We start from the raw sequence: 27,408 nt of genomic DNA on the forward strand, positions 1-27,408 counted from the left end.
TATTTTTCAGGAATATTCCATATGAAACAGAATAAAACACAATATAAACTATTTATACACACAACCTTGTCCCTGTAATACATGTCTGGTAGAACAAAACCAGAAAGCGAGAGAAGCACAGCCACATGAATTTTTGTTTTTGAAAAAGAGATTTTATTGTACAGTATACCTTTCACAATCCGGGTTACATAGGCGGGTAATGGGGCCACAAAACATGTGCACAATCAGGGTTACCCAGAGGAGGGTAATGGGGCACCAAAACATGTGCCTAACTGCTTTACAACAGGTTGCAAGGCTTTTATCAGGAATGAAACAAGGAAACAAAAGAAAAGCCGATCAAGCTGGGGTTGAATCGGAAGAGAATTTGTTTTATACATATAAATGCATTATTTACAATCTAATATTGTATTGCCTATTTGTAATTTCCTGAAGTCTGTACTGCAGTGTCCTTATTTGTCAGACAGCCAGGAGAGCTCAACGATGCACCCTGAAGACTTTCAGCTCCTTCTAAACAGACACGTCTTCAAGCAAACTTATCCCAGCTGCACCGCCTACCCCCCCCAGGATAGAGTCAACCAAACTCCCAGTCCGTCACACAAGGAAATGCACTTTATGACTGCATTTTCCTCCTCCTCTTCCTGGCCTCTATTTCCTCCGTTTGCCCTTTCCAGCCTTCTGCTCCTTCCTCTTCATCCCCCTCAGGTCCTTCTTCATCCTCCCGTCCACCACCTTGAACTGTCCCTTCACCCCGGCCGGCCGACGGACCTTCCTGCCCGCTCCTTTCTTAGACACCAGGTAGGTGACCTCTCGCTTCTCCTTACCGATCCCTGCCTTCTTATAGATACTGCGAGACAGGAGGAGAGGCAGAGTTAGTGTGTGTAGGGGAAAGCAGTAAGATGCCAATACAGAATACAGTACAAATGCATCTAGCAAAGTTGTATTACAACCTGTCGATGAGACGTGGGTTATCTAAATAGGCTCTTAATGGGAAAGATGACACAACCAGAGGTCTGCTTCAGCGAAAGGGGTATAATGACTTTCTGCTATTGCTCTCGGCACTAAATGTATTTCTCCTATGTAATGGACACTTATTTGCAGGGGTTACTTTTTCAGCTGAGCCATTTTCTCTCGCTCCGAGATGTCCACCGTGTTGACCACAGCCTCCGCCTTCTTTTTGGCCTGCTCCATCTTCTTCAGCATCTGAGAGAGGGAAAGGGAGAGAGCGAGTGGCAGGGATGAGAGATCAGGAAAGCCTCACTCCTACTGGAAGATGACCTGATCTGTAACCCTTAAAATCCAAGTATTCATTTCAAATAAAAAGAAAACAAATTAGCACTAGCTACTTTATGAGCTTGTAACAACATGCCCTTTGTGTTTGGAAGCGGTGCCTGTGTCTAATACTCAAGTTGTTTGTGACCGCTCCCCTCCCCCCCCCTCCGCTCCTCTCTCTCCTCCCCCCGCTCTCCCCTCTCTCACCCTCCTCTTCTTGCGGGCCTTGGCCTCCGCCACTTTCTTGATGGGCCGGGCATTGAGCTCTTTCCAGCGCTCCTTGTATTCCTCCACCAGCTCTTTAGTGACCTGGATCTTCTGCTGGTGGTGCTTCTTCTCGTCATCCAGAAACCATTCAGGGACCTCGTCCACCTCCTCATTGTACGCGTACCTGCCACGCAAAGCACACGCACGTCATGTGGAACGCTATACGCAGAACACACAGATAACATGGACGTGACACGCAAAACACACACAGATCACGTGGAAGTGACACGCGCAGAACCAGCTGGCTGATCACACACACGTGAACTTGACAGGCAAACAGCAAACTGAACAGACACACATTACACAAAGACTCGACACACAAGTACACGCAAACACACACACACGCCTTTTAAAGTAGTAATAAAGTTCTATACACGTGTCGCTCAGCGCTCCCCTGGCTCTCGAGTCCAGAGAATGCTGATCGCCCAACTGACCCTACCTGTTGAAGGACTGGTCAACGAGGTCTCGTTGTTTCTTCTTGGATGCGGCGATGATGGTGCCTAAAGCCAGTCCCTCGGGGTTCAGGATCCGAGCCTTCTTACCTGTGGACAGACAAGACAAAAAAAAAAAACACAACATTGTTTCAAACCACAATGATCAAGCACAAAAATGTAAACCACAGAACAAAGCGCATGTAATGGAAAGACCTACTAACAGAATCCAAGACCAATAATTGAGTCTTTGAAGACAGAAGAGCAGTTTGTAATAATTGTGCACATTTCTAGACGTGCTGTCACAGTGTAGCACTCTCATTGGGAGAGAGTGTGTTGTAATACACTAGAGCCACTCACTTGTGCTCTCGACAGGCACCACCTCGAAGTCCTGCTCCTCCCCCAGGCCTCTCTTCTCTCCTTTCACGCCCGGCTTCCTCTTCATATCCTGGATCGCACTGCACACACAACACAGGAAGGACTTCACTTCACAAGAGGCACCACACTGAGCTCCGATCCCATCGGACCAGCCGCATCTACATGTACTCCCTTCTGTGAGTCAGTCGGATAACATCAAGGCTTTGCAACGCGTTACAAAAATCAATCAATGACCAAATTCTGGTTGTTTAGCGCTGTCATTATGTTAATATAATGTAACTCGGAGATTCAAGCAGGGCTACTATATTGTAGAGCAGGCACTGGATATTGAGGTTAGTATATTGGGTTGTAAACACAGATCTTAAGCTAGCTTGTCAACAGGATGTGAACTCTGACCTTTCGTCCTCGCTGCTGCTGGTGTCACCATCAGAGTCGCTGTCGCTTTCTCCTCCTTCCTGCTGATCTTTGACCTGCAATGCTGCTCCAGCGTCCTGTTTAGTCTCCTCCCCTTCCTTATCAGTGGGCGTGGCTTTACCTTTCCCCTTCCCCTTCCCCTTCCCCTTATCCTCTCCTGAAATGACAACGGGAGAGATATCCGTATGAAATGAAAGCAGTCCATTATCAGAGAACATGCACATTCATTCAAGTCCATCTCTTTGATTACTGGGTGGTAAAAGCCATCCGTTATATAAAATAAAACTGGCGTTCAAGTATTTTCCCTACATATGGGTGATAATTGTCAATCACCATCAATGCAGAGGTTTTAAAAAAATATCACATATCAATTGTAACAGTAATGTTAATAAGTCCTCCTGACCTGAGACCTTCTCACTGTACAGTTTCTGGGTTTGTTTGATCTCAATGTCAGCGTCAGCGTCCAGATCAAGCTCTGTGAAAATATCCTGGAGAAAGAAACGAGAGAGAAGAGTTTGAACAGAAATGGAAAACACGAGGAAAATGCAACTCTGTGTCGGATTTGGGGAGGGGGGGGCGTACCTTCCCGAACCACAGGCTGGTCTCGCGGTCCCTCTTCTCACTCTTGTCCTCCAGTTCCACCAGCAGCTCATTCTTTTCATCCTCCTCCTCCTCCTCCTCCTCCTGCAGCCCCCCTGCAAATGACACCCTGCAAACAACAAGCAGACAGACAGGGAAGGTCAGGCACAGGAGCCCAGCACAGATCACAGCAGACAGGGAGGGAGGGTCAAGCACAGATCACAGATCAGTTAATAAAATAATGGAAGTTGTGATCATGTGACACAGGACTGGCTCACACATGTTGCTGGAGAGGTGGTCTAGACAAAATGTAAGAACTCCAAGACTGACTTGTGAAAGGTTCACAGGATGACCTGCAATAGGAATTTTCTTGACCTCAGTTCCCTAGGAAAGCTAGTGAACTGTATCTACATGTTCAGCTGATCTAGTTAAAAGGCATCACTCTCTCATACAAACTCATCCCACTCTACTGGGCCCAAGCTCTGCCCCCTGCTCTGGTGAGGGCAGGAAACCCAATCTGCACTCCAGGGTGGGTCTCGTACTTTTTGGGGGGCGCGTTCTTCCTCTGCAGCTCTTTCTGTCGTTCCTGGATCTCATCCAGGTCATCAGAGTCAAGGTCGCTGGCCAGAGACACCTGATCATCCTCCATCTCCTCCTCCTCCTCCTGGTCAGACAGGTAGATGTCATCCTTCTCTCCAGCCCCACCTTCCACCAGCACCGCGTCCGCGATCCTCATATCACCACGGGCAATCTCACCGAGAGTCTGAAAGAGGGAGAGAGTGTGAGAGGGAGACAGGCAGCTACCCTGTCATTAGCAACCTCATTAGACCCTAAAGAGAATGCAGCCGTTAATCCACTCTAGCCCACCCCAAGATGTTCTACTTCTCCAGCTAAGTGGGCAGCTTAAGTGTACAGGAGGTTGGGGTAGGAGTTCTGGACCCTCAGTCAAGTCCATGCCACAAGGGGGGATTGTGTGACATGCTGTTGCACTGGTCCAGGGGTGCTTTCCGTGTCTTGCCTTGGTCTTGGAGATGGTCTTCAGGGAGAACATTCCTGTTTCACTGCTGTCGGCGATGGAGACGCCTGGCAGGTCCATCTTGAGCTCCACGCGCTCCCGCAGCTTCCTGCGCTCCTTCAGGATCTTCTTCTTCTTCCTGCCAGAAAAAAAAAAACACACACACACACATCACTTACTGTTCCTGCTCAAGAACATAGATACACACTCCTAAACAAGAGACACACAGACACCCTGTCCCGCACCTGCGCAGTTCAGCCACCTCCTCTGCTTTGATCTCTGCCAATCTCTTCTCCATCTCTTCTTCGTCTTCTTCCTCCTCCTCCTCCCCTTCTTTCCCCTTCTCTAGCTCAGCCTCCTTCCTCCCCTTCTTGCTGTCTTTCTCCTCTATGTCACTCTCTCCATCACTGGAACCCAGGCTGTGGAGAGTAAAAGAATGACGTGTGAAGTGTGAGAATGCAAACAAGACAGAGCGCTAAAACAGGGCCAGCTGCAAGGAGCGTTAAACAAGTTACCTGATCTCCTGGTCTAGTTCCTTCGCTTGATCTTTCAGTCTCTTTGCCAGGAACTTGCGCAGCTTGCTTCTCCAGTTCAGCAGCGCTCTGTAAATAGAGAACACAATGTGGGAGTCACATCAGGGCTCTGGAAACACAAGCACTGCTATTCCTGTGAAAGAGGGTTCGTGTCCGGGGCGTACCGGAGCTCCTTGCGCCCGAGCACCCTGACGTCACGGCAGCACTCGCGGATCTCCACCGTGGTGGCGGGGTGGGTCTCCAGGTCCTTGCTGTCAAACGTAATCTGAGAGAGAGAGAGACAGTAAATTGGTCAGTTTCAAACAGCTACTGTTTGTAAATCCCCAGCACAGATCCGGAGCCCTCACTTCCCCCGGCAGAGTTCTCTCCTCACCTCATTGGCCTTGCTCAGGAAGTCCACTGCATTCTCCGCCTTGACGAATTCCGTGATGGAGAAACGATGATAAAGAGTCAAGTCACCATCTGTATATCCCTCAGCCTGAAAAAACACCAGAGCAACCGTGAGAACTAGATATCACTGCACACTGTTAACAGATCACAGCAACACAAACACAATCAGAAACACAGTGAACGGCATACACACACACACACACAATCAGAAAAACAGTGAACAACTGCACACACACAATCAGAAAAACAGTGAACAACTGCACACACACAATGTACACAAACAGAAACACAGTGAACTGCACACAAACAGAAACACAGTGGTGCCAGGACACACAAACAGGGCTGGGGTCAAGTCCCGTTTTTAAATAAATTCCAAGTCCTTCAAATGAATTCCTTGGAAGTGGAATCTGAATTGATTAAAAGAGAATGGGGAATGGGACTGGGAATTGATTTTTAAAAGGAACTGAACCCACCCCTGCACACACGCACACACACAGCCAGCGCTGACCTTTGCTTTCTTGACCGGCACCAGATCGCGGATGGTTTTGGCTTGCATCTCCACCTCCTTGAAGGCGTGTTTTGGGTCAAAGAATTTATTATCGATTTTATCTGGAGCCAGGTAACCTGAGGAGACACCATCACCATCATTATCATTATTAGAATAGCTACAGCAAGACCCTGAAACTTTTAAACACACAAACAAAAGACTAAGCAACAGCAGGAGTCCTTTTTCCATCCCTGAGAGAGAGACCAGGGTGCAGAAACACACCAGCAGTACAGCACCCTCATCGAGAGAAAGGCTTTACCCTGACAGACGACGAAGATCTCAGCGGACTCGTTTCGGGAGGCCTGCGGCTTGGTGGCCTGGACCTTCTTAAAGAACTGCTGGAAGATCCAGAGCAAGGGCTGGTAATCCTTGGAGCGGAACACCTTGGTGATGAAACAGCCCCCCTTGGAGAGGAACTCCGTGGCCAGCTTCAGAGCCATGAGGGTGAGGTGAGCTGTGGGAGACAGAAGAGAGAGAAGCCAGTCTGTTACACCGGGGCAGGACCAGTCAGTCATACTGAAACACCTTAGAGATGAACTAACAACACTAATGCCTTTTCCAGTTAACAGAGCTCTGTGCCCTCATGGTCCGCAGTGTGTCACGGAGGCTACCTTGTGAATAGGCGTCGTATTGCCAGTTGGCTCCCACGTTGGGAGCACCATCATTCAGACAAACATCAACCTTCCAGGTCTGCAGCTCCTTCTTCAGGGCCTGGGGGGAGGAAGCATGTATTCATATGTGAATAACATTCATATTAACATTATTATTACTGTTCTTACACACAGTGGAAGAGCAGGGAGCTGCAGTCACTGCACAGCAGCTTGCTCACAGAGTCGAGCTGCCTCGCTGGGCTACCTGCGCCCCCTACCTGTCGGCATTTCTCTGTGGTGATGTCCTCCTGAAGGGTGACCACATTGGGAATGGGCTTGATAGGAACCAGGTCCACTCCTGAGAGAGAGAGAGAGAGAGAGAGAGAGAGAGAGAGAGAATGAATCCCACTGTTATATGGAATCTTACTGTACAATTGACCATGATAAGCTTAAACTGGCAGCAACCTAGAAAGTGAACATGAGAATGGATAAACTCGACTCACCAATGACGAGACTGGAGACAGGCATGAACTTGGATGCCACCTGCAACCTGCAGACAGAGGGAGACATTCAGAGCAGCAGCAAAACTACTACAATAAAGAAATTGAGCACTAGAAGCACGAACTGTAGAATTTGACTCATACTAATCACGTAGAACTGCAAATGTACAGTCCAAAATATATTCAATCTTTTTAGATTTAATCGGTTGATGTGAAATTACACGAGATATGGCATTAGTGTACCGAAATAGCATCACAGTTCATTACATTAGCCCATAGGACTGTGCGTGTATCTCTGTGCATCTGTCTCTTGCGAGTCTCTGTGCATGTGTCTCTTGTGTGTCTCTGCACATGTGTCTCTGTGCATGTGTTTCTTGTGTCTCTGTGTGCCTGTACTCACCATCCTCCTGGAGCAGCACACAGGTCCAGCACAGCTCGTGCTTTCTGAAGGAACTGGAACTTGCGGTTCAGCTGAATCAACTTGAAGGAGGATCGAGAGCGGTAACCTGGAACAGAGAGAGAGAGAGAGAGAGAAAAACAGACAAGAAACATCAGCACTGCACAAATCAGAAGCCAGGGAATGTGATCAAACACTGACCCTGGAACAAAAGCACAGGAAACAGGCTGGGTTCATTATTTTTGTGGTTTCAGAAATATTTGTAAATATGAATTTTCCCACTTAACTTTTTTTTTTTTTTACAACTGGACAGCTCTCTCTAGCTACATGAAGGGGCAATTGATAGGACAATGTTCTATAGGTGCCGGTGGTACAGACAGTACTGCTCCTGTTTGTGATTATTCAATGTTACTGCATTCTAGTTGACTACATATCATCTTCGGACAATGCTACTATTATAACACATTGCTGATGAGGAAGGAATGTTATGGAAGTTTCAAACTTCAGGAGCATCATAAATGCGAAAAGTTAGGAAAACAGAGCGGTTACAACCAGTAATTTTGAGTAAAAATTCTACTACCAGTAAGAAGCCCTAAAAAGACTGCTGACAGTAGTTTACCACCATCGCGGCTGAAGAAAGAGAAATACTTATATTGTATTGACTAAGTTTAGAGAAACGTGTGGTTGTGCTGCATCTACTGCCAGCAGCGGAATCAGCTGTGTTTGTGCCAGTAGAAATCATGTAACGTGAAAAAAGAAAAACCAAAGATAACTGCAGTATAATAATATCCTTAGCAATGATCCCACCGATACATGCTGTGTTGTATCAATAAAATCATGGAGACAAGCTGCCTTTTTTAATTCTCTAATTGTATGTAACAAAATATCTCAAAATGAAGTCCGCTCGCCAGCAGCAAGGCACGGTTTTATTTTACATATTTAAAACCATCGACTTCTCTTACCCGTCTCCTTGGCCAAGTGGTAAAATTTATCCTTCCTGGTCTTTCCTACTTTCAGTTTCTTCCCCATGTCTCCCGCGGCAGTGGGATATTATATATTTTACTGAATATTGTTATTATTACAGGATCTATCGGCTCCACACAACCCGACTCTCCGCCTGATTGACACGTGTGTTCTAAAGCATGAGGGACAACCTGCGCACAACGTCACCCGCTGAGGGGGAAACGTCATCAACAGGCGTGTCAATATCAACACCCAACTTTATTTAAAAGCGAACAAAGTAAAATGCTAGAAATATAAAAAGCTTTCGACGCCTATTTTTACAGCACGTTCGTGCTCAATGTGGATATTTGTTGTCGGTCCCTGAACCGGATGCATACCTTGGAATGAGGGGTTTTATTCAAATGTTATTCCATATGATGTTCTGCACAGTTTTGTAGTAAACTTCACTCCTCAATAAAAGTTAATAAAACTCGAGACACGCCAACCTTTCGTTTGTCGGTGAAAGCAGTGAGCTGCCGGAGAATGGTTGCAAAACGTCTCTCAGACTCCACCTGTGTTGGGTGTTTAACACTTTGATTCCGAGGTGTATTTATCAAATAGTACACTAGAGGGAGCCACGGTGCATAATGTAAGCGTCCAGAGAGAACGTCAGATGCAAGGACAGTACTCTGTACAGGACAGGTCATTGATGGAACAATACAATTAAAAAAATAATAAACCAGCGTTGTGAGGCCCTTTTGAATTCTGTTCATGCTAATCCAATCAAACTATGTTGTTTTGTACTGTATTGGAATCTGATACTCAGAAACTCCCTCAGACAATGCAAACTCTCCTATTAAAGTGCAGTAGTTACTGAAGAGTTGGGACGGTGTGTATTGTCACAGATTGTGGAATGCCAGGAGTTATGTGTTTAATTGTTTGTTGATTCACAGTTAGCTTTAATAAAAGCCTGCTCATTTATTTTCACGCCTACTACCACAGTCAGGGTTGTGTCCCTGATTACAAAAGAGATGATCCCATGATGCCCAGCACTGCCAAGGCTGATCAGCGACTTTCACTGATGGAGAGAAGCAGAGAGAGAGAGAGAGAGAGAGAGAGAGAGAGAGAGAGAGAGAGAGAGAGAGAGAGGAGAGAAAGGAGAGAGAGAGACAGTGAGAGAGAAGGATGGAGGGGACTGAGTGGGAGAGAGGTAGTACAAGATCCAGAGTCAGGGATGGAGATATCGATAGGCACAGACAGTAAGAAAGAGTGATAGATGGATGGATAGAGGTAAAAAGAGTGATAGAGAGAGGGATTAATCTCTTGCTCACATGCTGAGCTGGATTTTTCTTTCTATTGTAGTCAAAACAATGCAGTCTCGCAATGGAGGGCTTATAAGGGATAGGCAGAGGCAGACTGCAAACGACTGCAGAGAGAGAGAGAAAAGAGGTATCTATCCATTTATATGTCTGTCTGTCTGTAATGTTGTCTACAAATATCTATTTCCAGGATTATATATAAAATAAGTGTTGGTTTTTCATTTTGTAACATTAGCATGGAATTCTCACCTTTCAGGAATAGAAGTTACAGTATTTGAAGATGAGCCCAGGGTCAGCTGCAACTCTAAACTTCCTTTAGTGAAGTCTGCATTGGCAATGCCGTGTTTTACAGTATGGCAATGTGTTGTGCCAGCCGTAGAGTTTTTCTCAGTTGATGGTTTTGCATGGACAAGGCAATCTTCATGAATGCAATGGTCTGCCTGGCTGAGAGGGACCTCATACTTCTACAGAGAGATATCCTGTCTTGTCCTCTCTGCTAGTCTCTCTCTCTCATCTCACACAGAAACTCCCTCTCTCCCTTTATTTCACTTTTCTGCTGTTCTCTTTCTTTCTCCTTTCTCCCTCCCTCCTTCTCCCCATTCCTGTCCTGCCTTTGCTCTTCTCTATCCATCCTTTCTCTTTCTTTCTCTCTCGCTCCCCTTCCTCTCTTCCCTCATTCTAACTCCATCTTTCCTTTCACCCACCTCTCCCTCTCGTAGTGAGTGTTGGAGGACTAAGCTATCCCACTCTGCTCCTCGATGCTGTACACTCTAGCCGGCGGGGGCGCACTCTGCGGTGTGGCCTCCCTGGTGCTGCTCATTGTTGCCACGGCAACTGATTTCTGGATGCAGTACCGCTATTCCGGGAGCTCAGCCAATCAGGGGCTCTGGAGGTTCTGCATCAACCGAAAGTGCCACTCCCACACCATCACTGTCGGTGAGTCTGTCTGTAGTATCTATCTGTCTGCTGTCAGGGTAATGACACGCACATGAAAAGGCTGTCAATAATTGTGTGCACCACAAACTTATATAACTAAGGCAATAATGAAATAAGCTCAGCAGCAGGTCATTCAGGATGATCTGATTCAAACCTATGACTCAGTGATACCCAGTAAAGGGGCTACAAGAGCCTCGTTCTGTCAGCCGCACAAATCAAACTAACCCACAGGGGGCGCTGTGTCCCACACTGGCAGCACCACACCCACGCCACTCTGTCTGGTGCAATGAGAAGTGTGCTGGTGCCACTGTCTTTCATTGCTTTATTGACTCAACCAGCATGACCTTCGTTACCACATGGAGCGGCACGGAGCTCTTTCTATTCCAGTGGCGTGAAACTCCCTGTGTCCCTGCAGCGTTCTGGGATGCCACGCGAGCCTTCATGCTGCTGTCGATGCTGAGCTGCTTCACCGGAGTCATCCTGGGGCTCAGCGCCTTTACCAACGGGGCGAAGAATAAGAGGGTGAAGGCTGGGGGCATAGCGCTCTTACTGTCAGGTGAGTACTGGGAGAGGGCGAGGGAGGCACTGTCTGGTGTGGTAAAGACACAGATGCCGATGTGCTCTGTGCTTCACTATTGTACTAGGATCATCAACACAGAGCTGTCGTGTGCATTCTCTCCCTCCTCTCTCTCTCTCTCTCTCAGGGTTCCTGGCTCTCCTAGCCCTCTCTATCTACACAGGTGTCACAGTTCATTTCTTTGGGAAGCGCTTTGTAGACTGGAGATTTTCTTGGTCCTATATCCTCGGCTGGGTGGCAATCATTCTCGCCTTCGCTGCTGGTAAGCCTGCCTGCCTGCCTGCCTGCCTGTCTGTCTGCCTGCCTGTCTGTCTGTCTGTCCATCTGCCCCTGTCTATTTCTCTCACTGAGTCCTTCCCTGTGTGTCTCCATTTCTTCTAATATTTTTGTTAGTGATAATTAATGATGATGATTATTGATTCTTTTTATTATTATGATATATTTTTCGCAGGTATTTTTCAGCTCTGTGCTCATCAGAAGAACAGCACTGAGCCCCCCCCTCCCAATGTGACTGACAGCTAGATCCCGTCCGTCAACCTTGCTGACTGACTAGAACACGCCCCTTTTACTGTGACTGCTTGCTAGATCCCGCCCTCTCAATGTGACTGATGGATAGACCCCGTCCGTCAACCTGACTAGAACTCGCCCCTTTTACTGTGACTGCTTGCTAGATCCCGTCCTCTCAATGTGACTGACAGATAGATCCTGTCTTCTCAATCTAACTGACAACTTGACTCCGCCTTCCACAACTGACTGACAGCCTCTTAGCACGCTTTCTGAATGAGGAGTGATTATGCATACCTGCAATAGACCTGCGTTTGGACAGATCAGAAACGATCTGGATTGAAATCTGGATTTGATTGCCACAGATCTGAATGCATCACAATGTAATCTTGTGTGACTCCAAGGACCGGACTGAGGCGTCAGGGAAGCTGGACCTTAAGGATGAGAGCCCAGTCCCTGGGATTGTCAGCGAGCTGCCCCTGGCTCTGTAGACACTGCTGGCTTTTGCAATAAAACCACCTCAGAGCACCACTGATGGCTTCCTCCTTTATTCCCAAGTGATAGGCACTGGAGATATCTGTACACATAGGCAGGAGGGATTACCCCACATTGCTGAAACAGAGGCAAGAGGGTGGGGCTGGGGTGTGTGTGTGTGTGTGTGTGTGTGTGTGTGTGTGTGTGTGTGTGTGTGTGTTATAGAAGATTGCATAAAACAGGCCAGTGAATCACTCCAGAAGAGAGTTACAACTTTCAGCTTTTATTTCAGTTCAACACAGATAAAAGAAAGTGCATGACAGATTGAAGAGGTATATGTCAAATCAGACCCTGTTCACCCATTAATACAGGCAACCCCCAAACTCCCGGGGGCAGAGGAGCTTGGAGAACACATTTAAACAACAACAACAGAACCAGTTTAAAAGTTCAGACGGAAGTCGGATCACAAACACAATGCAGTCCAGGATATGGTTTCATTTGTGCACAACTTTGCTGAGCTGAAAGAAGGGATTGGTTTAGACAGTGCTGTGTTTTCAAGCCTTGACTTTTAAAAAGAGGGTTTAATGAGAAGCTTTAGGGATCGTATTTAAAAAGGTGTTTTAATGAGAACCTTTAGGGATCGTATTTCTTGGTCAACAAACAAGACTATATGAACTGCACACAGTTAGATTTCAAAGTTACCTGCTGGAATAAACCCCTGGACTTTTTCAAACATGTATTTTCAAACACACACACACACACAGACAGACAGACAGACAGACACACACACACACACTCATCTTCAATGTAAGACCAGCCTCAACCCCCAGCCCTGGTTTTATCAGACAGCTTGTGCTGCAGTCATTGCCTCTGCACGGTGTTGTTCAGTCCAGCTCGTAGGAGACTTCGGGGGTTAGTGAGGGAGGAGTCGAGGTGTACCTCCCCTTTATTATGACAGAGACCCCCCCTTCCCCTCGCCCAGCCTCCTACCCCAGGCAGCATCTACACTGAAACAAGATATACAATGAAATAACAGAAATACAATTGAACACTTCACACCACAGCACAACAGGAAAGACTTTAATTCTGGTTTTCTGCACTGAGGAAACACTGAGAGACAGGAAGGAAAATCACTGAATCTGCATTGCAGCTGGAGGCGCTTAGTGCAAACACTGCCATCTTGTGTTTAAATACTATACTTACAAGTTAGGCTGTATTGTAGTTTAGATGAGATCCCTGAAAGTGCCTGCAAGCGTGTGTCCATATCCCAAAAAATAAATAAAATGTGCTACACAGGTTTTATTAGGGGCTTGATTCCTTACCACACTTGGATGGAATGTCCAGAGGCACCAGGTTTCTGTTGCAGAGATGGACGAAGGCAGCTGCCAGACTGCAGGAGGTCCTGTCTGCGTTGGGCCCACATGTGCTGCTCATACACAGCTTATAGAATGGAGCCGGGTCCACCTAGAGAGAGAGAAAGGGGGTTCAGCACTGAACACAGGAGCCTGGCACTCGCTCATATACCAGAGACTAGAGAGAGGGAAAGGGGGTTCAGCACTGAACACAGGAGCCTGGCATTCGCTCATATACCAGAGACTAGAGAGAGGGAAAGGGGGTTCAGCACTGAACACAGGAGCCTGGCACTCGCTTATATACCAGAGACTAGAGAGAGGGAAAGGGGGTTCAGCACTGAACACAGGAGCCTGGCACTCGCTTATATACCAGAGACTAGAGAGAGGGAAAGGGGGTTCAGCACTGAACACAGGAGCCTGGCACTCGCTCATATATAGGAGACTAAAGTGAAGCAAGAACAAATGTAAAACAGAAAGTAAGAAAACAAAAGAGAATCACACCCTTCTCAAAATAGTCCAGGAGTGGTTTTAAGAGTCAATCAGTGGGATCTTTGACCCAGTAATGATCAAATCCATCAAAGGCTAAAAAAAATGACAAAGTAGCCTGTCCTCAAATGAGGACAATGGCACTTAATGGGTTAAGCCCCGGCTGCGGTGGATCTGAGATGGATCAGCTGCTAGGACCCGGACGAGCACGCCTCTCGTTCGTAACCCTGGTCTCATGACTGTGTTGAAGCACTGGGAGCTCACCACTCTGAAGCAGTTCCTCATGGGGGAGCAGGCGTCTCTGAAGAGAGCTTTGCAGGTGTGCTGGCTCACTGCAGCCGGGCAGCTCTTGGGCTTCTTGGTGTTTGAACGACACTGAGAGCCGACCTGAGGAAAGACAGGCTGCTGTGAATGCTGAAGTGACAGAGCAGTCTGAAGATGAGCAGCGGTATCCAGCCCTGTCTCTGTGGACTCTACTGATATTGAAGAAGAAGACCGCACACAGCATCAGCTAGGACAGTACCTTTCATCCCACAGAGCCTAATGTTCATAAAGAGCAAGAAAACATTGAGCAACACAAGCAAATGTCCATTGTGTTGTGAAATGATATTGTTTGATAAACTGCTGGGTTTTGACAGGTTTCTTTTTTTTTAAATAAATCAGCTTTGATCTGTAGGTTGCAGTTTCTAATAAGTTCAGTTCAATTCAGTTCAACTCAAAGCAAGGCTAGTGGATGAGGTCGGATGCAGTGTACCTGCCAGCTCTGGATAAAGTGTGGGATGCTGTCTGTGTGGGAGTGGTCAGGCTTAGTGAACTCATTCGCAGCTTCATTGTCATTGGTCCCGAAGAGGCCAGCCGAGACACCTGATCAGGATACAGAGAGGAGGGACATGGATTACAAAACTCAGTCACTGTGTGCATAAATCTATTGTGTTGTTAAGTTTCCTATCTATGTATCTATTTTCAAATGCTTTTTTGTTTTTGTTTTGTCAGGGCAACTTTACGAACTCCATAGAGTTCACACAAACTGTTTTAAATGTTCTAAAAATGAAAATAAAAAATGGTAACTGAAGGGGATATTATCCGTTCCTGATAACTGAAATGAAGAAGGCTCTGATTCTGAATCCCTGGGAGCTGCAGAAGCATGTGCATTAGGGGAGTGTAGAGCCATACAACATGGAAATAAGATCTTAAAGCCTCGCTGTCATTTCATTGTATAATCCCTGACTGGAGAGACACTGCATTCCAGTTCCCGGGATGCTGGCCTCTATGCTGGTCTCTTTACTTCAGTTCAGTACTGACCGTGCTGCCAGCCACTCAGAGTCAGGGTACAGAAGCTGTGGTGCTTGTCACATGAGACGGTCACCCCGTTCTGATTGGTCATCGTGATTTGATTGGCGTCCTTTCTGACAGTCACTCCATTTTTGACCAGGGGCAAGTCAGCTGGGCTACAGGCCACCTCCACCTGGCAATCAAAAACCAAACCCAATCAGAGCCCTGCTTCACCGCACAGAACAGCCCCGTTTAAACCTCAAGCCCCAATGCGGTATCAGTAATTTATTTCATTCATTTGTATCCCATTCTTTGCCATTTCAGAAGCAAACTGGATTGCTTTGCAATAAGCAACAAGTTCAGCTACATCCATAACTAATAAACAGATAATAGTGCTTCATTTAGAAACACTGAAAGAACCGTAATACATTCAGTGACACTAGAAGTCTCTCTGAATGCCTTCAATCTGTTTGTATAATGCATGCACACATGTAACAGTCATTCAAGCGGATTTGCACAGTACATTTAGCTTCAGTTCCAGTTGAAGTATAAAAATGAAAGTAATATTGCATGACTGCTCTCTGAATGTGAGGGGTCTGGACAGGGCTCTAGTGGGTCTCTGCGCTGTGTACTGTACCCGCGGGCCGGGCAGGATGGTGACGACAGTCTGGTTCATCTCCAGGTATAGAGATCGTCTCCCTCCTGGCTCCTGCCTCAGCAGCACAGTGAAGCTGTCCTGAGTGAAATCCTGGGCCAGGACCACACTGCACCTCCCTGCCACCTCAAACACCTTCCCATCGAACGACACCACGAAGCGGCCCTCTATCAGCACAGCGTGGTCTGAAACACACAAACAGGGGCTGTGCTGGAGGACGCAGATCAGCATTACTACACTGGAGCTCACAGCTCTGAGTGTGAGGAGTCGAGACACACTATTGCACTGAAACATTTTGAGGAGTCTGCAGAAGAAAAGTAAGCATGGATAGAGAAGCATACAGGATATTAAACAAGTACGACATTAAATAATAGTTGCAATGCCATCAATATTCTAATACCTCCACTGTTGCCAAATATACCGAACATTGGGCAGCTGGCTGTTTTGAGCCAAATAAACGTATAGAGGATATAAAATCTCTTGTCAAAGCGCCCCATCGAATGTTGAGTTATTTCAGACACATTATGAATTACATTGGTATTAACATTCACTCTTCTCATAACCCCTCAGTCCGCACTTCTCTGTTTTAGGATCTAATGGGTTGCAAGGGGAGGGGACTCACGTTCAAAGGGGCTCTCCATCATTCTTCTCTTGAGTCGGTAGTACTCTGCGGCGGGGCTCAGACTGCCCAGCTCCCTCAGGGGTCTCAGCAGCCTCTCCTCCAGCAGGAAGGCAGTGATGTTGGACAGGCTCAGCTCAGCATCCTCTCCAGGCAGCACAGGCAGCCTCACTGCCACCGAGCCGTTACTGAGAAACAGGGAAGTACATATAGAGACTGAGCCAGGTCTGCTGTGCTTGAGCTGGGCTAGAGAACTGCAAAGAGCCGTCTCAGTAACAAAAAGACATCTCATACCACAAGGGACATGGTCAGCTACACGTGAACTGACTTTTATCAAAAGAATATGCTTGTAGCATGTGTTTGGCTTTGCGTGGTTAATCAGGTTCCTAAAACTGCTTTCCCATCTGTGCTTCACCGATGTGTTCACCGTGCTTTCACTGTGCTTTCCTCCAGCTCACTGAGTACGCACTGCCGTGCTCTACCTGGCTGTGTATCTGTAGAGCTCTGCCAGCGGTTTCCGGATCCTGCTCACTGCTCTGGACAGCTTTGTGTCGGTCCACTTCAGCACCTGCTGCGCAGCCTGTCACAGAGAGGACAAGTAAGACAAGCAGAGATAGAAATACTGAATATGCTTTCACAGTGCAGTGCATTCTGGTACCAGTCGTCCTGCATTCCTTAAAGAAAAGAGACTGGTAAAAAGATACCAGAATGCACTGGGATGAGAGTTAACCCTTATACTATCCATTTATCATGCTTTACCATACTGCTCTGTGCTCTGCAATGCTTACCTATGCTTGGCTACACTTTGCTGTGCTTTTACAAGGGACAAACCCTGTCCCAGATGAACATGAACTCATATGGTCCCCCTTGGTGTAACTGGGGATGTACTGTATGGTTGATGTGTGTGTGAATGGTTGCTGGTTGCTGTGTGTGTGAATGGTTGCTGGTTGATGTGTGTGTGAATGGTTGCTGGTTGATGTGTGTGTGAATGGTTGCTGGTTGCTGTGTGTGTGAATGGTTGCTGGTTGATGTGTGTGTGTGAATGGTTGCTGGTTGCTGTGTGTGTGAATGGTTGTTGGTTGATGTGTGTGTGTGAATGGTTGCTGGTTGCTGTGTGTGTGAATGGTTGTTGGTTGATGTGTGTGTGTGAATGGTTGCTGGTTGATGTGTGTGTGAATGGTTGCTGGTTGCTGTGTGTGTGAATGGTTGCTAGTTGCTGTGTGTGTGAATGCTTGCTGGTGACTCACCGTGTCCAGGCCCCTGGTGAGGAGCTGCAGTACTCCGTGGATGTGCTGCCTCAGCCACACCTCCTTGATGAGGGTGGGCAGCCGGGACTCCAGCCCACCCAGGACTTCCTGCACCCGCTCCCTCCACACCTCGTCCAGGGCCCTCAGAGTCACGTCCTGATAGGCGTCCTTCAGTGTGCTCAGCGGCCCTGTGAGACACACTAGTCACTCACAACACGCATCCCACAGTCCTGTTTGTTGCCTCATACTTATGGCTCTGTCTAGCTTGCCCTTATAAAGGTTTACTATGATATTTAGCACCATATTTTTGCAGTTTTCCCATGCTTTTCCCTGTGGTTATGCTATGCATTTACCATAGTTTAGCCTGGTTTGCCACACTTATGAATATGTTTTACCATACCTCACTATTCTGTACAATGCTTACCTATGCTTTACCATGCTTTCACTGTGCTTTATTACACTTTGTTATGCTTTTACAATGGGAAATTTTTATAAGGGTACTACAAAAGTATTAGAATTCTATGGTGTTTTATTCCATCCAAATGAATTTCAGAATAGCTGCTATCCTGTGTTCTATTCCATTACATACTGGATTCTGTTAGTACTAGAAATTCCAAAGGATTTCCAGACTGCAGCAGGAATGGAGCATCACGCACAATACTTTGTGAAACAGGTTTGCTCCACAGCACTGATGCTTGCAGCTTTGACCAGCGGGTGTCGCTGTTGCTCTTACTTTTCAGCTCATCCTGCATCTGCTGCAGTGTCCTCTGAATCCTCTGGAGGTAGTGCGGCAGCCCTTGTGTGAGGGCGTCTCTGAGCCAGCTCTGCCCCCACGCCGGTGAGCCGACCCGGCCCGAGTTCTCTACCAGCCTGCCCGCTGCCTGAGTCAGCCGGAGAGGATATCCAGACAGCTCCAACAGCAAGTCAGTGTGCTGCACCTGCATATATATATTATTTATTATACTAGAGCAGTTTATGTTAACCAAAATATAGTTTGCATTTTAAAAATAATAATAAAAAAATATATATATATAGTTAATGAACTAAACTATAATGTCTGTAATAAATCATGTGTGCATCTTGACAGAGCTGCCTATGGAAGTAGTTTCTGCACTGGAGGGTCAGTGACACAGTTTGAGAGTAGACAATGAACTCACGTCTCTCCTGAACTCCAGCAGCTTGCTCTCCAGCTTCCTGCTCTTGTCCAGGAGCCTGGTCTTCAGCTGGGAAGAAACCTCAGCAAGTCTGGCCTGCAAGAGACCCAAGATTGACATCCTGCTTTAGAAAAGTGTTTTCAAAGGACAATATCAAAAATCACTCCTGTGCTAGAGGTTACAGGACCTGGGAAGTGCAAGTATAATAGACCACCTGAAAGTAAGGCATACAAACTGAAAACTTTCTTCAATTTCTTTTGTATTTTTTTTAATGCAATAATGTGTGCTTCTTTCAATACTGCACATGTGAGCCCTACAGCACACAGCAAATGTTCTTTCAATACTGCACATGTGAGCCCTACAGCACACAGCAAATGTTCTTTCAATACTGCACATGTGAGCCCTACAGCACACAGCGAATGTTCTTTCAATACTGCACATGTGAGCCCTACAGCACACAGTGAATGTTCTTTCAATACTGCACATGTGAGCCCTACAGCAAACAGCGAATGTTCTTTCAATACTGCACATGTGAGCCCTACAGCACACAGCGAATGTTCTTTCAATACTGCACGTGTGAGCCCTACAGCACACAGCGAATGTTCTTTCAATACTGCACATGTGAGCCCTACAGCACACAGCGAATGTTCTTTCAATACTGCACGTGTGAGCCCTACAGCACACAGCGAATGTTCTTTCAATACTGCACGTGTGAGCCCTACAGCACACAGCGAATGTTCTTTCAATACTGCACGTGTGAGCCCTACAGCACACAGCGAATGTTCTTTCAATACTGCCCATGTGAGCCCCACAGCACACTGTGAATGGAAGTGCACGTTGGGTAAGATTTATGGAATGGTTTCATTATCTCTCAGGGTTACATTGTTACTGAGTGTCTAGGAGAACTCCAGCACCCTCTCCCGGTTACCTCGGCTGTGTGCAGGCCCTCTCTGCTTCCCTGTGCCCACAGGTTCACACTCCCATTCACCAGACTGAGCGAGACGTGTCCCAGCGTCCCCAGTCTCACCCCATCCACACAGCGAGACACGTCCACCTTGAACCGCCGCTGTCCCTCTGAACAGACAGACAGCTCCAGGGCGTCCTCTCCCACCTCCCCTGCACAGAGAAGAAGAGTAAGTGCACAAGGAAAGCATCAAACCTGCACACATAACCATGCAATATCCCAGTGAAGAGTGCAGGCCAAATATGAATAGCTGCATTGTAGCAGGAATATTGTTATCAGCATTGGAAACGTGCTGTAATACACCTTTAAGAGAAGCTCCCCTTAAATACAGTATAAATACACAAGAGCATTCCTGTTCTAACACTACATACAGAATTTGAGTTATCTGTCATGTGACTGGGGACAGTTCTGGGGAAAAGGGGGATTAGGGGTCATTATAGGGTTAATTTTTTTTTATAATAGTCTCATCATGCCTGTGCTAACGTGATGTACCGTTACAGGTAATTCAGAACTATGATATTTTTAATAGTTGAAAAGTACTGAAGTAATTTAAAACAATGAATAATACTGTTATAAAATGTGCAGAATTTTTACCATGCATATAATGATTGTTCAATTGAAAGACGTTTTACAGTTTATTTGCTGATAATGCAAAAGTTAAAATAATGGCTAAGCAGGATTCAATCAGAGAGAGAAACAGAGTCAGGCAGTATTCACACTGCAGTGCTGCTATGCACGGGGAATGTATTTGCTTCAGACTGTACTGTACCGTTGGCGTAGCCGGCGAATGCCTGTAGACACCGGCTGCCCTGCGAGGCCCGCAGCGTGACCCTGTCCTGGTGGTCCAGGCTCCCCTCCAGCAGGATGTGGTTCTGGAGGAGTGAGGAGGACAGCCTTCCTGCCAGGACCAGCTGCACATCAGCACAACCCTGCAGCTGGAACGCGAACACAAACACCACACATGCACACTGGGGCTGGAGTATTGTTTTAGCAATAAGATCTGCCTGAGAATCACAGTTCAACTTGGCATAACAGCCACTCAGCCTCATCAAGGCCTCCTGACTCACAGAAACACACCGGCAATGCCCAGTCGGAGGAATGTGTATTTTTTAAAATTTGTATTATACCCAATGTGAAAAATACATCAAAGTAAACACAATCATGCATCTCTTTTAAAATGCCGATGTGACTAACCAGAACACAATAGAATTTGTTTAACAAGGCAAGGGCTTCTCTTGATCTTCTGCTCTTTCAGATCATAGTTAAACTGTGTCTATGGTCTAGATTCAAATGATGTTTAAGAAGTTTTTTGAATACCAGTTGAAATTTTGTTGAACGCCCTTTGAGCGAGATGCACTCACCTCAGATTTGCGTGTGTTAAAAACCCTGTTATTAAGCAAGAAGAGTGTACCATAGCTGACAGAAGGCAGTAGACCACATGTATGTGAAGCTCTTAAAGTTACCTCCACCTCTATGGAGTAGTTCTTGACCCCTGGCGAGCCGTGGTTCCTTGCGGTCACTATGAGGGCACTGTCGCTGTCCTCTTGTCCGCTGCTGGACACTGACACTCGGGTCTCGGAGCGCAAGAGAAGCTCTCCCCGACTCACATGGTGTTTCCCAGAAACTGTGATCGGCTGTCAACAGAGAAAACAACAAGGCGACAAGTCAGCCAATTGCCTCTGATTTCTTGCATCGATGATGTGGAGCCCCAGGCTGACAGAGACGGGTTGCTGCAGACTTGGTGTGTGTGGGAAGGGGTGTGATGGGACAGGGTGCAGACTCACAGTGTGGGGGTGGCAGAGTCCCAGCTTGAGGTGGTGCTCTAGCTGGTCCTGGTAGTTGGTCTCCACTCGCCCCTCAATCCTCTGAGTGGAGCACGACGTCTGGAAAACGTTCTCCAGGAACACGTCCAGCTGCAGACTATTGACTCCTTCTTTGCTGCTCTTCTACAGAAAAGCAAACATAGGGAACACACCCAGGAGACAAGTGAATAGAGATGTTGTTGTTTCTTCAAGTGAAAGCTCTGAATTCAATCAAATCTAAATCAACCTCATTAACCCCTACTCCCCCAATCAGCTCTCATTGCAGTGGTGACTCAGTTATTCATGGTGTACCTGATGTTTGAGGCTCTGGCGGATCTTCTTGGTGTCCCAGTCCAGCTCTAGTGTCTCAGTGAAGGAGCTCTCCCCTCGGGACACTGATCCACAGCCCTGCAGTGCAACCAGGGCCAGGGCAGACTGTAGCTGAGAAAGAGAGCATTACTGCAAGGGTCAGGAGCAGCTGAGAGAGAGAGCATTATGCAAGGGTCAGGAGCAGCTGAGAGAGAGAGAGCATTACTGAAAGGGTCAGGAGCAGCTGAGAGAGAGACAGAGAGCATTATGCAAGGGCCAGGAGCAGCTGAGAGACAGAGAACATTACTGCAAGGGTCAGAAGCAGCTGAGAGACAGAGAACATTACTGCAAGGGTCAGGAGCAGCTGAGAGACAGAGAGCATTACTGCAGGTGTCAGGAGCCTGTCAGTACCAGCCAGGCCAGTCTATAAAAATAATCCATGACTGAAATGAAATGAGAACACTTCAGCCCAGACGTTTGCTGGCTTTTGACTTTGTGTGCTGTTAAAGCAATAATTCCCTGTTTCCCCCTGTTAATCGTAACATGTTCAATTTGGACCCTTTACGAAGTGCTATTCCTTTAACTCTGATGTTTTCGGGAATCTGAAGAGCACTGGAGTGCCTGTGCCGCACTGCTCCCTGACTGTACCTGTCCAGGTGAGAGGGTGACGCAGGTCTCCCACACTGTGGCGTTGGTCTTTGACTGATCCTGCAGGGAGATCCTTACTCCTACAGGAAGCCCCTCATTCCAGGAAACCTGCGTCTAAACAGACAGCACATTCTCAACACAGTAAGTTAGCAGTTTAGCATTATGTTTATACGACGCATACACACCATGTATTCACCAAGCTTTTCCATGGTTAACAGTGTTTTTGTACAATGCTTTACTATACTTGCATGTTATTTACCTTGCTTACCATGATTTCACTGTGGTTTCTTATACTTTGCAACACAAAAGAGTGCAGCGTGTGTCATGCGTTTACCTCGTGGGTGTATCTCCCTGCTTGTGCCTCGGAGTCACACTGGAACTCCAGGTGCCGCAGGGCCAGTCTGAAGGGGTGTCTCAGAGTCACTCTGCTTTCCACACGACCCTTGCCGTAGCTCAGTGAGCACAGAAGAACAACCTAGCCAGGGCAAACGTGTGAGCTAACTTTTCAACTTTCAAAAACATCACATACATAAACTTTCATCTGCATCAGCAAACTTTATCAGCGGATCTGTTTGGTCAGTTAGCGGACACATACTGTATAGCAAACAATACTAACGGAATAGAAATCTGCAGACCCCCCAGAACACTAGTTTCTGCCCATGCCTACAATGCTTCAGGATCACGTGTCCTGGGTACCTGATCTTTGCCACTCCAGCCGAGGATGATCTTGTCCAGGTGAGAGTGGACAGCATGGTCCATGTGGACATGCAGGGTGGACTGATGGGGCCACGGGATGAAGAAAGGATGGGAGATCTCCACTAAAGATAAAAAATATATATAAAAGTCAATGAAATCTTGCAATCTGACTTGCAAACATCTTCTTGTGTTAATTCCTATCTGAAGCCTCATCACAGGAAGCTGGAGGTAATATCACCACAACACACCACAAGCACAACAACTAAAGCAAACACAAATCAAAAACTAGTGCCACAGCAGTCAACCAGACAATACTGGACCACATGTACAATCATGGTACAAAAGGCAACGCGCATAGCTATGAAAATCCCATTGCTGCACAGAATAAACCTCCTATCAGTACCGTACCTCGCAGCTCAGGCGCCACAGACCCCTTGAGGAACTGCCCCGCGTACGTGGCTATGAGCTTCAGTTCCTTGCCTTCCCACAGCGTCACATGGTGCAGAGTGTGAGTGCTGTTGTTTCTTTGGAACGAGGTTGTGACTTCGACACTTTTTGGAACAAACTTCAGCTGCGACAGGGGAAGAAGAAATCCAGAAAAACAAAGAACCCAATAAAGGCCCAAGTTACAATTAAAGCTGCACATCAGTGTAAATACAGCAGCTTCATTCATTCATTGGGTGCCAGGTGTTGGTATCTATGCATATGTCGAGGTAGAAAAGTCTGCAAGTTTAATAGTTTAATTCCAGAGATTGTTACATTATTCCAAAGCAAGCAGGGTGTGGATTATCTCCAGTGCTGTATCTGTGCTGGGGCTCTATACCTGTGGGAATGTGTGAGAGATCTCCAGGACTTCCTCATAGCCAGACTCCCTCATTGTTAAAGCAGCAGTCACATGCAAGTCCCTTCTGTCCAGGATGAGGTCCACTTTCCCCTTGATGTCATTGCTGGAGTAGTTTAACTGGAGAAGAAACATGGAGCAGATTATAATATCAAATAACCAGGGCCAGCTTTTAGAAAGATTTTATGTTAATTTGCCAGGCATACTACAGCAATGTTCAAAACACTATTTTCTAGTATACTACAGTAAATACTATAGCATATTATAGGAAACAATAGTGTTTTTGGAAGATACTATAGTATTTATTAATATAGGAACTGGCTTTGCACCAGTACAGTTGAAATAGGTTCTACTATTAGTGTTTCCAATAGAGTAAATGCTATAGATATAAACAGCTCTTAAATGATGGCTGGTACCTTTGTGTTGATATCAAAGCTGTGGGGAAGATAGTGCCGGACCATGGGGATGTTGTGCATTGCCTTCACTCGTAACACCTTGCTGAAAGATACAACACGAACACAGCACTGTCAATATAACCTTCAGAATAAACATTTTCCTTTCTACTGAAGGGCACTGTTTATTCACATAGGAATGCAATGTTTTGGTTAATTCCTTACATGTTTTGTGCAATAGTTGCGTGAGAAATGCAGCTAACGTGTACAAGTACCTTAGCGGTCGATTCTTCCCTTCCACCATCACGATGAGGCTTGAATTTGGTTCACAGCTCAATTTCAGGGATCCGTCTAAATCAGCGTCCCTCGCCTGCCCCCATCCCTCCACCTGGGAGAGAAGTCACAGGAGGTTAAAGGCCTTCACTGCTGGTCCTGTGAAAGTCTATTCTGCAGTCACTCTACAGTGCTGTGACACATGATGTAACAGCTTTTAAACTCGTGAACAGTAATCACCAGCCCAATGAATGGAACATTATGAAGGATTACTATCCAATTGGTATGGGCCAGAAAGTTTACAGACCTTGGTAACTTTCCATTGACTGGGCTGATCAGGTACAACAATTTACTGACATGCCACAGTAAGGATTCCCCCGTACCTTCAAGTGAAAGGGCAGGCCAAGCTGGTTGAGGAGGGGTGCAGAGTGCTGTATCTCAGCGCTGACCTCCAGGGGGCTGTCCCTTTGCAAACTCCCTACCGCACCGACCCACACTTTCACATGCTTGCCATCAACCTGCACCTCCAACGTCGTCTTGATTTGAGGATCTAGGCGCACATATAGCAAATATACAGGTAACGACAAAGTGGACAATTAACAGCGTGAGTTATTGTGCTCTTGTTACACCAGTAGTAACAGGCACATTAAAACCATAGCCCAGTGAAGGGCTTACCCTGGTTTTGCAGCGTGAACGCAGTCTCCAGTGTCTTTGGGTATCCTGCAGCCTGTAAGCTCCGGATGTTGTGTGTGTTTCTGAAGAGGAAATGGAAGCGTCGGTGTCCCGGCGCGCTCATGTTCAGGGTATAGGAAATGGACCTGTCCTCACTGACTGTGATGTGTGCCGACGACTCCATGTTGGGAACTGAACCCTGAAGGTAACACAGAACCTGAAACAGGCATAAGAACAGGGGCAAAATCATGCATTACATTGTAATGAGTACAGAAGTGCATTTACCATAGTTTGTCATGGTTTGCCACATCTTTTTAATATATGGGCTTTGCAGTGCTAACCAATGCTTTACCATGGTTTCACTATGATGTATTACACTTTGCTATGGTTTTATTGTTGTAGACTTTTATATTAGAATTTATAAGGATGCAGGACTACAAATACCACAATGCATTGCTATTCAAGGTTAAAAACCTGATCTGTTCTAATGTAACCCAGTGAACCTGGAGTCATGCTGTGAGCCTAAATTTAAATACAGTTATAATGCCAGCCTGTCAACCATACCTCAGCAGAGCCTGGCAGCCCAGACTCCAGGAGGTGTGGCCAGGTGTGCCGGAAACTGGTGGTGATGTCACTCCTCGTGGGCGTGTCCTTCACTTGGACTCTCAGGATGGCGAGTCGAACTCCGCACTGCGAGTGCAGGGTGAATACCTTCACCTCCTTCCAGTCCAGCTTTGCCTGAGCACAGATTCACAGATTCAATAACATGGGATGCATGTGTCAGCAGTCCCAGTCTCCTGTGTGAAGGCTTCCTACCTGCAGCTCAGTCCTGTCGTCTATCATCCACATCCGCAGAGTGTCCACGTTGTGGGACAGCAGGTAGCTCGCTGTCACCTGCTCCAGCATCCTGACAACACTCAGCTCTTCGGTTATCTGTGGTTGTTAAAGAGCAAAACACACACAGCAAAGTTAATATGCTTTCATTTACATCAGTTCTACTGTCAGGGGATGAAGGTCTCCTGTTCCAGTACCTGTCAGGGGATGAAGGTTTCCTGTTTCAGTACCTGTCAGGAGATGAAGGTCTCCTGTTTCAGTACCTGTCAGGAGATGAAGGTCTCCTGTTTCAGTACCTGTCAGGAGATGAAGGTTTCCTGTTCCAGTACCTGTCAGGGGATGAAGGTCTCCTGTTTCAGTACCTGTCAGGAGATGAAGGTTTCCTGTTCCAGTACCTGTCAGGAGATGAAGGTCTCCTGTTCCAGTACCTGTCAGGAGATGAAGGTCTCCTGTTTCAGAACCTGTCAGGAGATGAAGGTCTCCTGTTTCAGTACCTGTCAGGAGATGAAGGTTTCCTGTTCCAGTACCTGTCAGGAGATGAAGGTCTCCTGTTTCAGAACCTGTCAGGAGATGAAGGTCTCCTGTTTCAGAACCTGTCAGGAGATGAAGGTCTCCTGTTTCAGTACCTGTCAGGAGATGAAGGTTTCCTGTTCCAGTACCTGTCAGGAGATGAAGGTCTCCTGTTTCAGAACCTGTCAGGAGATGAAGGTCTCCTGTTTCAGAACCTGTCAGGAGATGAAGGTCTCCTGTTTCAGAACCTGTCAGGAGATGAAGGTCTCCTGTTTCAGAACCTGTCAGGAGATGAAGGTCTCCTGTTTCAGAACCTGTCAGGAGATGAAGGTCTCCTGTTCCAGTACCTGTCAGGAGATGAAGGTCTCCTGTTCCAGTACCTGTCAGGAGATGAAGGTCTCCTGTTCCAGTACCTGCTTGCTGTCCACGCTGAGCTTGATGAACCTCTTGTAGATGTCTCCACTCCTCTCAGAGGTCACTCTCAACACCATGCTGCCTGGAATCCCCATGCCGATCGCAGCCTGGACATTGTGTGTCAGCATGGCTTCCAGCTCCTGCTTGAACTGTCAGGCAGACACATGCACACATTACACTCCCATGATAACATGGGGTCTCTTCTC

General features: G+C 46.8%; 3 protein-coding genes across 5 annotated transcripts in view; 1 reads left to right on the forward strand and 2 right to left on the reverse strand.

Annotated features, from left to right (window-relative positions):
- Window positions 1–130: 130 nt before the first annotated feature.
- ftsj3 (FtsJ RNA 2'-O-methyltransferase 3) lies at window positions 131–8,497 on the reverse strand. The gene is made up of 21 exons (XM_034028143.3): window positions 8,273–8,497; window positions 7,314–7,419; window positions 6,917–6,963; window positions 6,692–6,771; window positions 6,435–6,534; window positions 6,083–6,277; window positions 5,785–5,900; window positions 5,260–5,364; window positions 5,051–5,151; window positions 4,869–4,955; window positions 4,599–4,772; window positions 4,357–4,492; window positions 3,881–4,101; window positions 3,342–3,468; window positions 3,163–3,247; window positions 2,742–2,916; window positions 2,328–2,425; window positions 1,976–2,078; window positions 1,477–1,660; window positions 1,106–1,200; window positions 131–844 (listed from the first exon to the last, which is right to left on the reverse strand). Exons 1-21 carry the CDS (start codon window positions 8,337–8,339, stop codon window positions 646–648), a joined length of 2,601 nt encoding a protein of 866 aa, XP_033884034.3. The 5' UTR covers window positions 8,340–8,497; the 3' UTR covers window positions 131–645.
- A 1,186-nt stretch (window positions 8,498–9,683) lies between these two features.
- On the forward strand, window positions 9,684–12,119 carry lim2.2 (lens intrinsic membrane protein 2.2). Its single transcript, XM_034027491.3, has 5 exons — window positions 9,684–9,701; window positions 10,291–10,507; window positions 10,923–11,063; window positions 11,212–11,346; window positions 11,536–12,119. Exons 2-5 carry the CDS (start codon window positions 10,330–10,332, stop codon window positions 11,604–11,606), a joined length of 525 nt encoding a protein of 174 aa, XP_033883382.2. The 5' UTR covers window positions 9,684–9,701; window positions 10,291–10,329; the 3' UTR covers window positions 11,607–12,119.
- Window positions 12,120–12,337: 218 nt separating this feature from the next.
- Window positions 12,338–27,408, reverse strand: part of LOC117416563 (uncharacterized) — a 45,524-nt gene continuing 30,453 nt past the window's right edge. The window contains exons 47-74 of one of the 3 annotated variants that reach the window (XM_034027725.3): window positions 27,202–27,351; window positions 26,261–26,377; window positions 26,009–26,182; window positions 25,448–25,661; window positions 25,156–25,322; window positions 24,775–24,887; window positions 24,524–24,605; window positions 24,090–24,227; window positions 23,675–23,837; window positions 23,267–23,388; window positions 22,905–23,045; window positions 22,571–22,684; window positions 21,926–22,048; window positions 21,596–21,757; window positions 21,275–21,445; window positions 20,581–20,746; window positions 19,776–19,963; window positions 18,851–18,943; window positions 18,427–18,631; window positions 17,694–17,881; window positions 16,929–17,026; window positions 16,450–16,634; window positions 15,810–16,012; window positions 15,203–15,365; window positions 14,655–14,764; window positions 14,165–14,287; window positions 13,385–13,526; window positions 12,338–13,064 (exon numbers count right to left, since the gene is read on the reverse strand). In XM_034027725.3, coding sequence (XP_033883616.3) covers window positions 13,012–13,064; window positions 13,385–13,526; window positions 14,165–14,287; window positions 14,655–14,764; window positions 15,203–15,365; window positions 15,810–16,012; window positions 16,450–16,634; window positions 16,929–17,026; window positions 17,694–17,881; window positions 18,427–18,631; window positions 18,851–18,943; window positions 19,776–19,963; window positions 20,581–20,746; window positions 21,275–21,445; window positions 21,596–21,757; window positions 21,926–22,048; window positions 22,571–22,684; window positions 22,905–23,045; window positions 23,267–23,388; window positions 23,675–23,837; window positions 24,090–24,227; window positions 24,524–24,605; window positions 24,775–24,887; window positions 25,156–25,322; window positions 25,448–25,661; window positions 26,009–26,182; window positions 26,261–26,377; window positions 27,202–27,351 — 4,068 coding nt within the window. In that variant the 3' untranslated portion in view covers window positions 12,338–13,011. Of the gene's footprint in view, window positions 13,070–13,384; window positions 13,527–14,164; window positions 14,288–14,654; window positions 14,765–15,202; window positions 15,366–15,809; window positions 16,013–16,449; window positions 16,635–16,928; window positions 17,027–17,693; window positions 17,882–18,426; window positions 18,632–18,850; window positions 18,944–19,775; window positions 19,964–20,580; window positions 20,747–21,274; window positions 21,446–21,595; window positions 21,758–21,925; window positions 22,055–22,570; window positions 22,685–22,904; window positions 23,046–23,266; window positions 23,389–23,674; window positions 23,838–24,089; window positions 24,228–24,523; window positions 24,606–24,774; window positions 24,888–25,155; window positions 25,323–25,447; window positions 25,662–26,008; window positions 26,183–26,260; window positions 26,378–27,201; window positions 27,352–27,408 lie in introns of all 3 variants that reach the window. The other 2 variants (XM_034027723.3, XM_034027726.3) reach the window with 2 other exon arrangements.

The sequence above is a fragment of the Acipenser ruthenus genome, chromosome 12 (genome assembly GCF_902713425.1).
Source record: "Acipenser ruthenus chromosome 12, fAciRut3.2 maternal haplotype, whole genome shotgun sequence".
Taxonomy (NCBI): Eukaryota; Metazoa; Chordata; class Actinopteri; order Acipenseriformes; family Acipenseridae; genus Acipenser; species Acipenser ruthenus.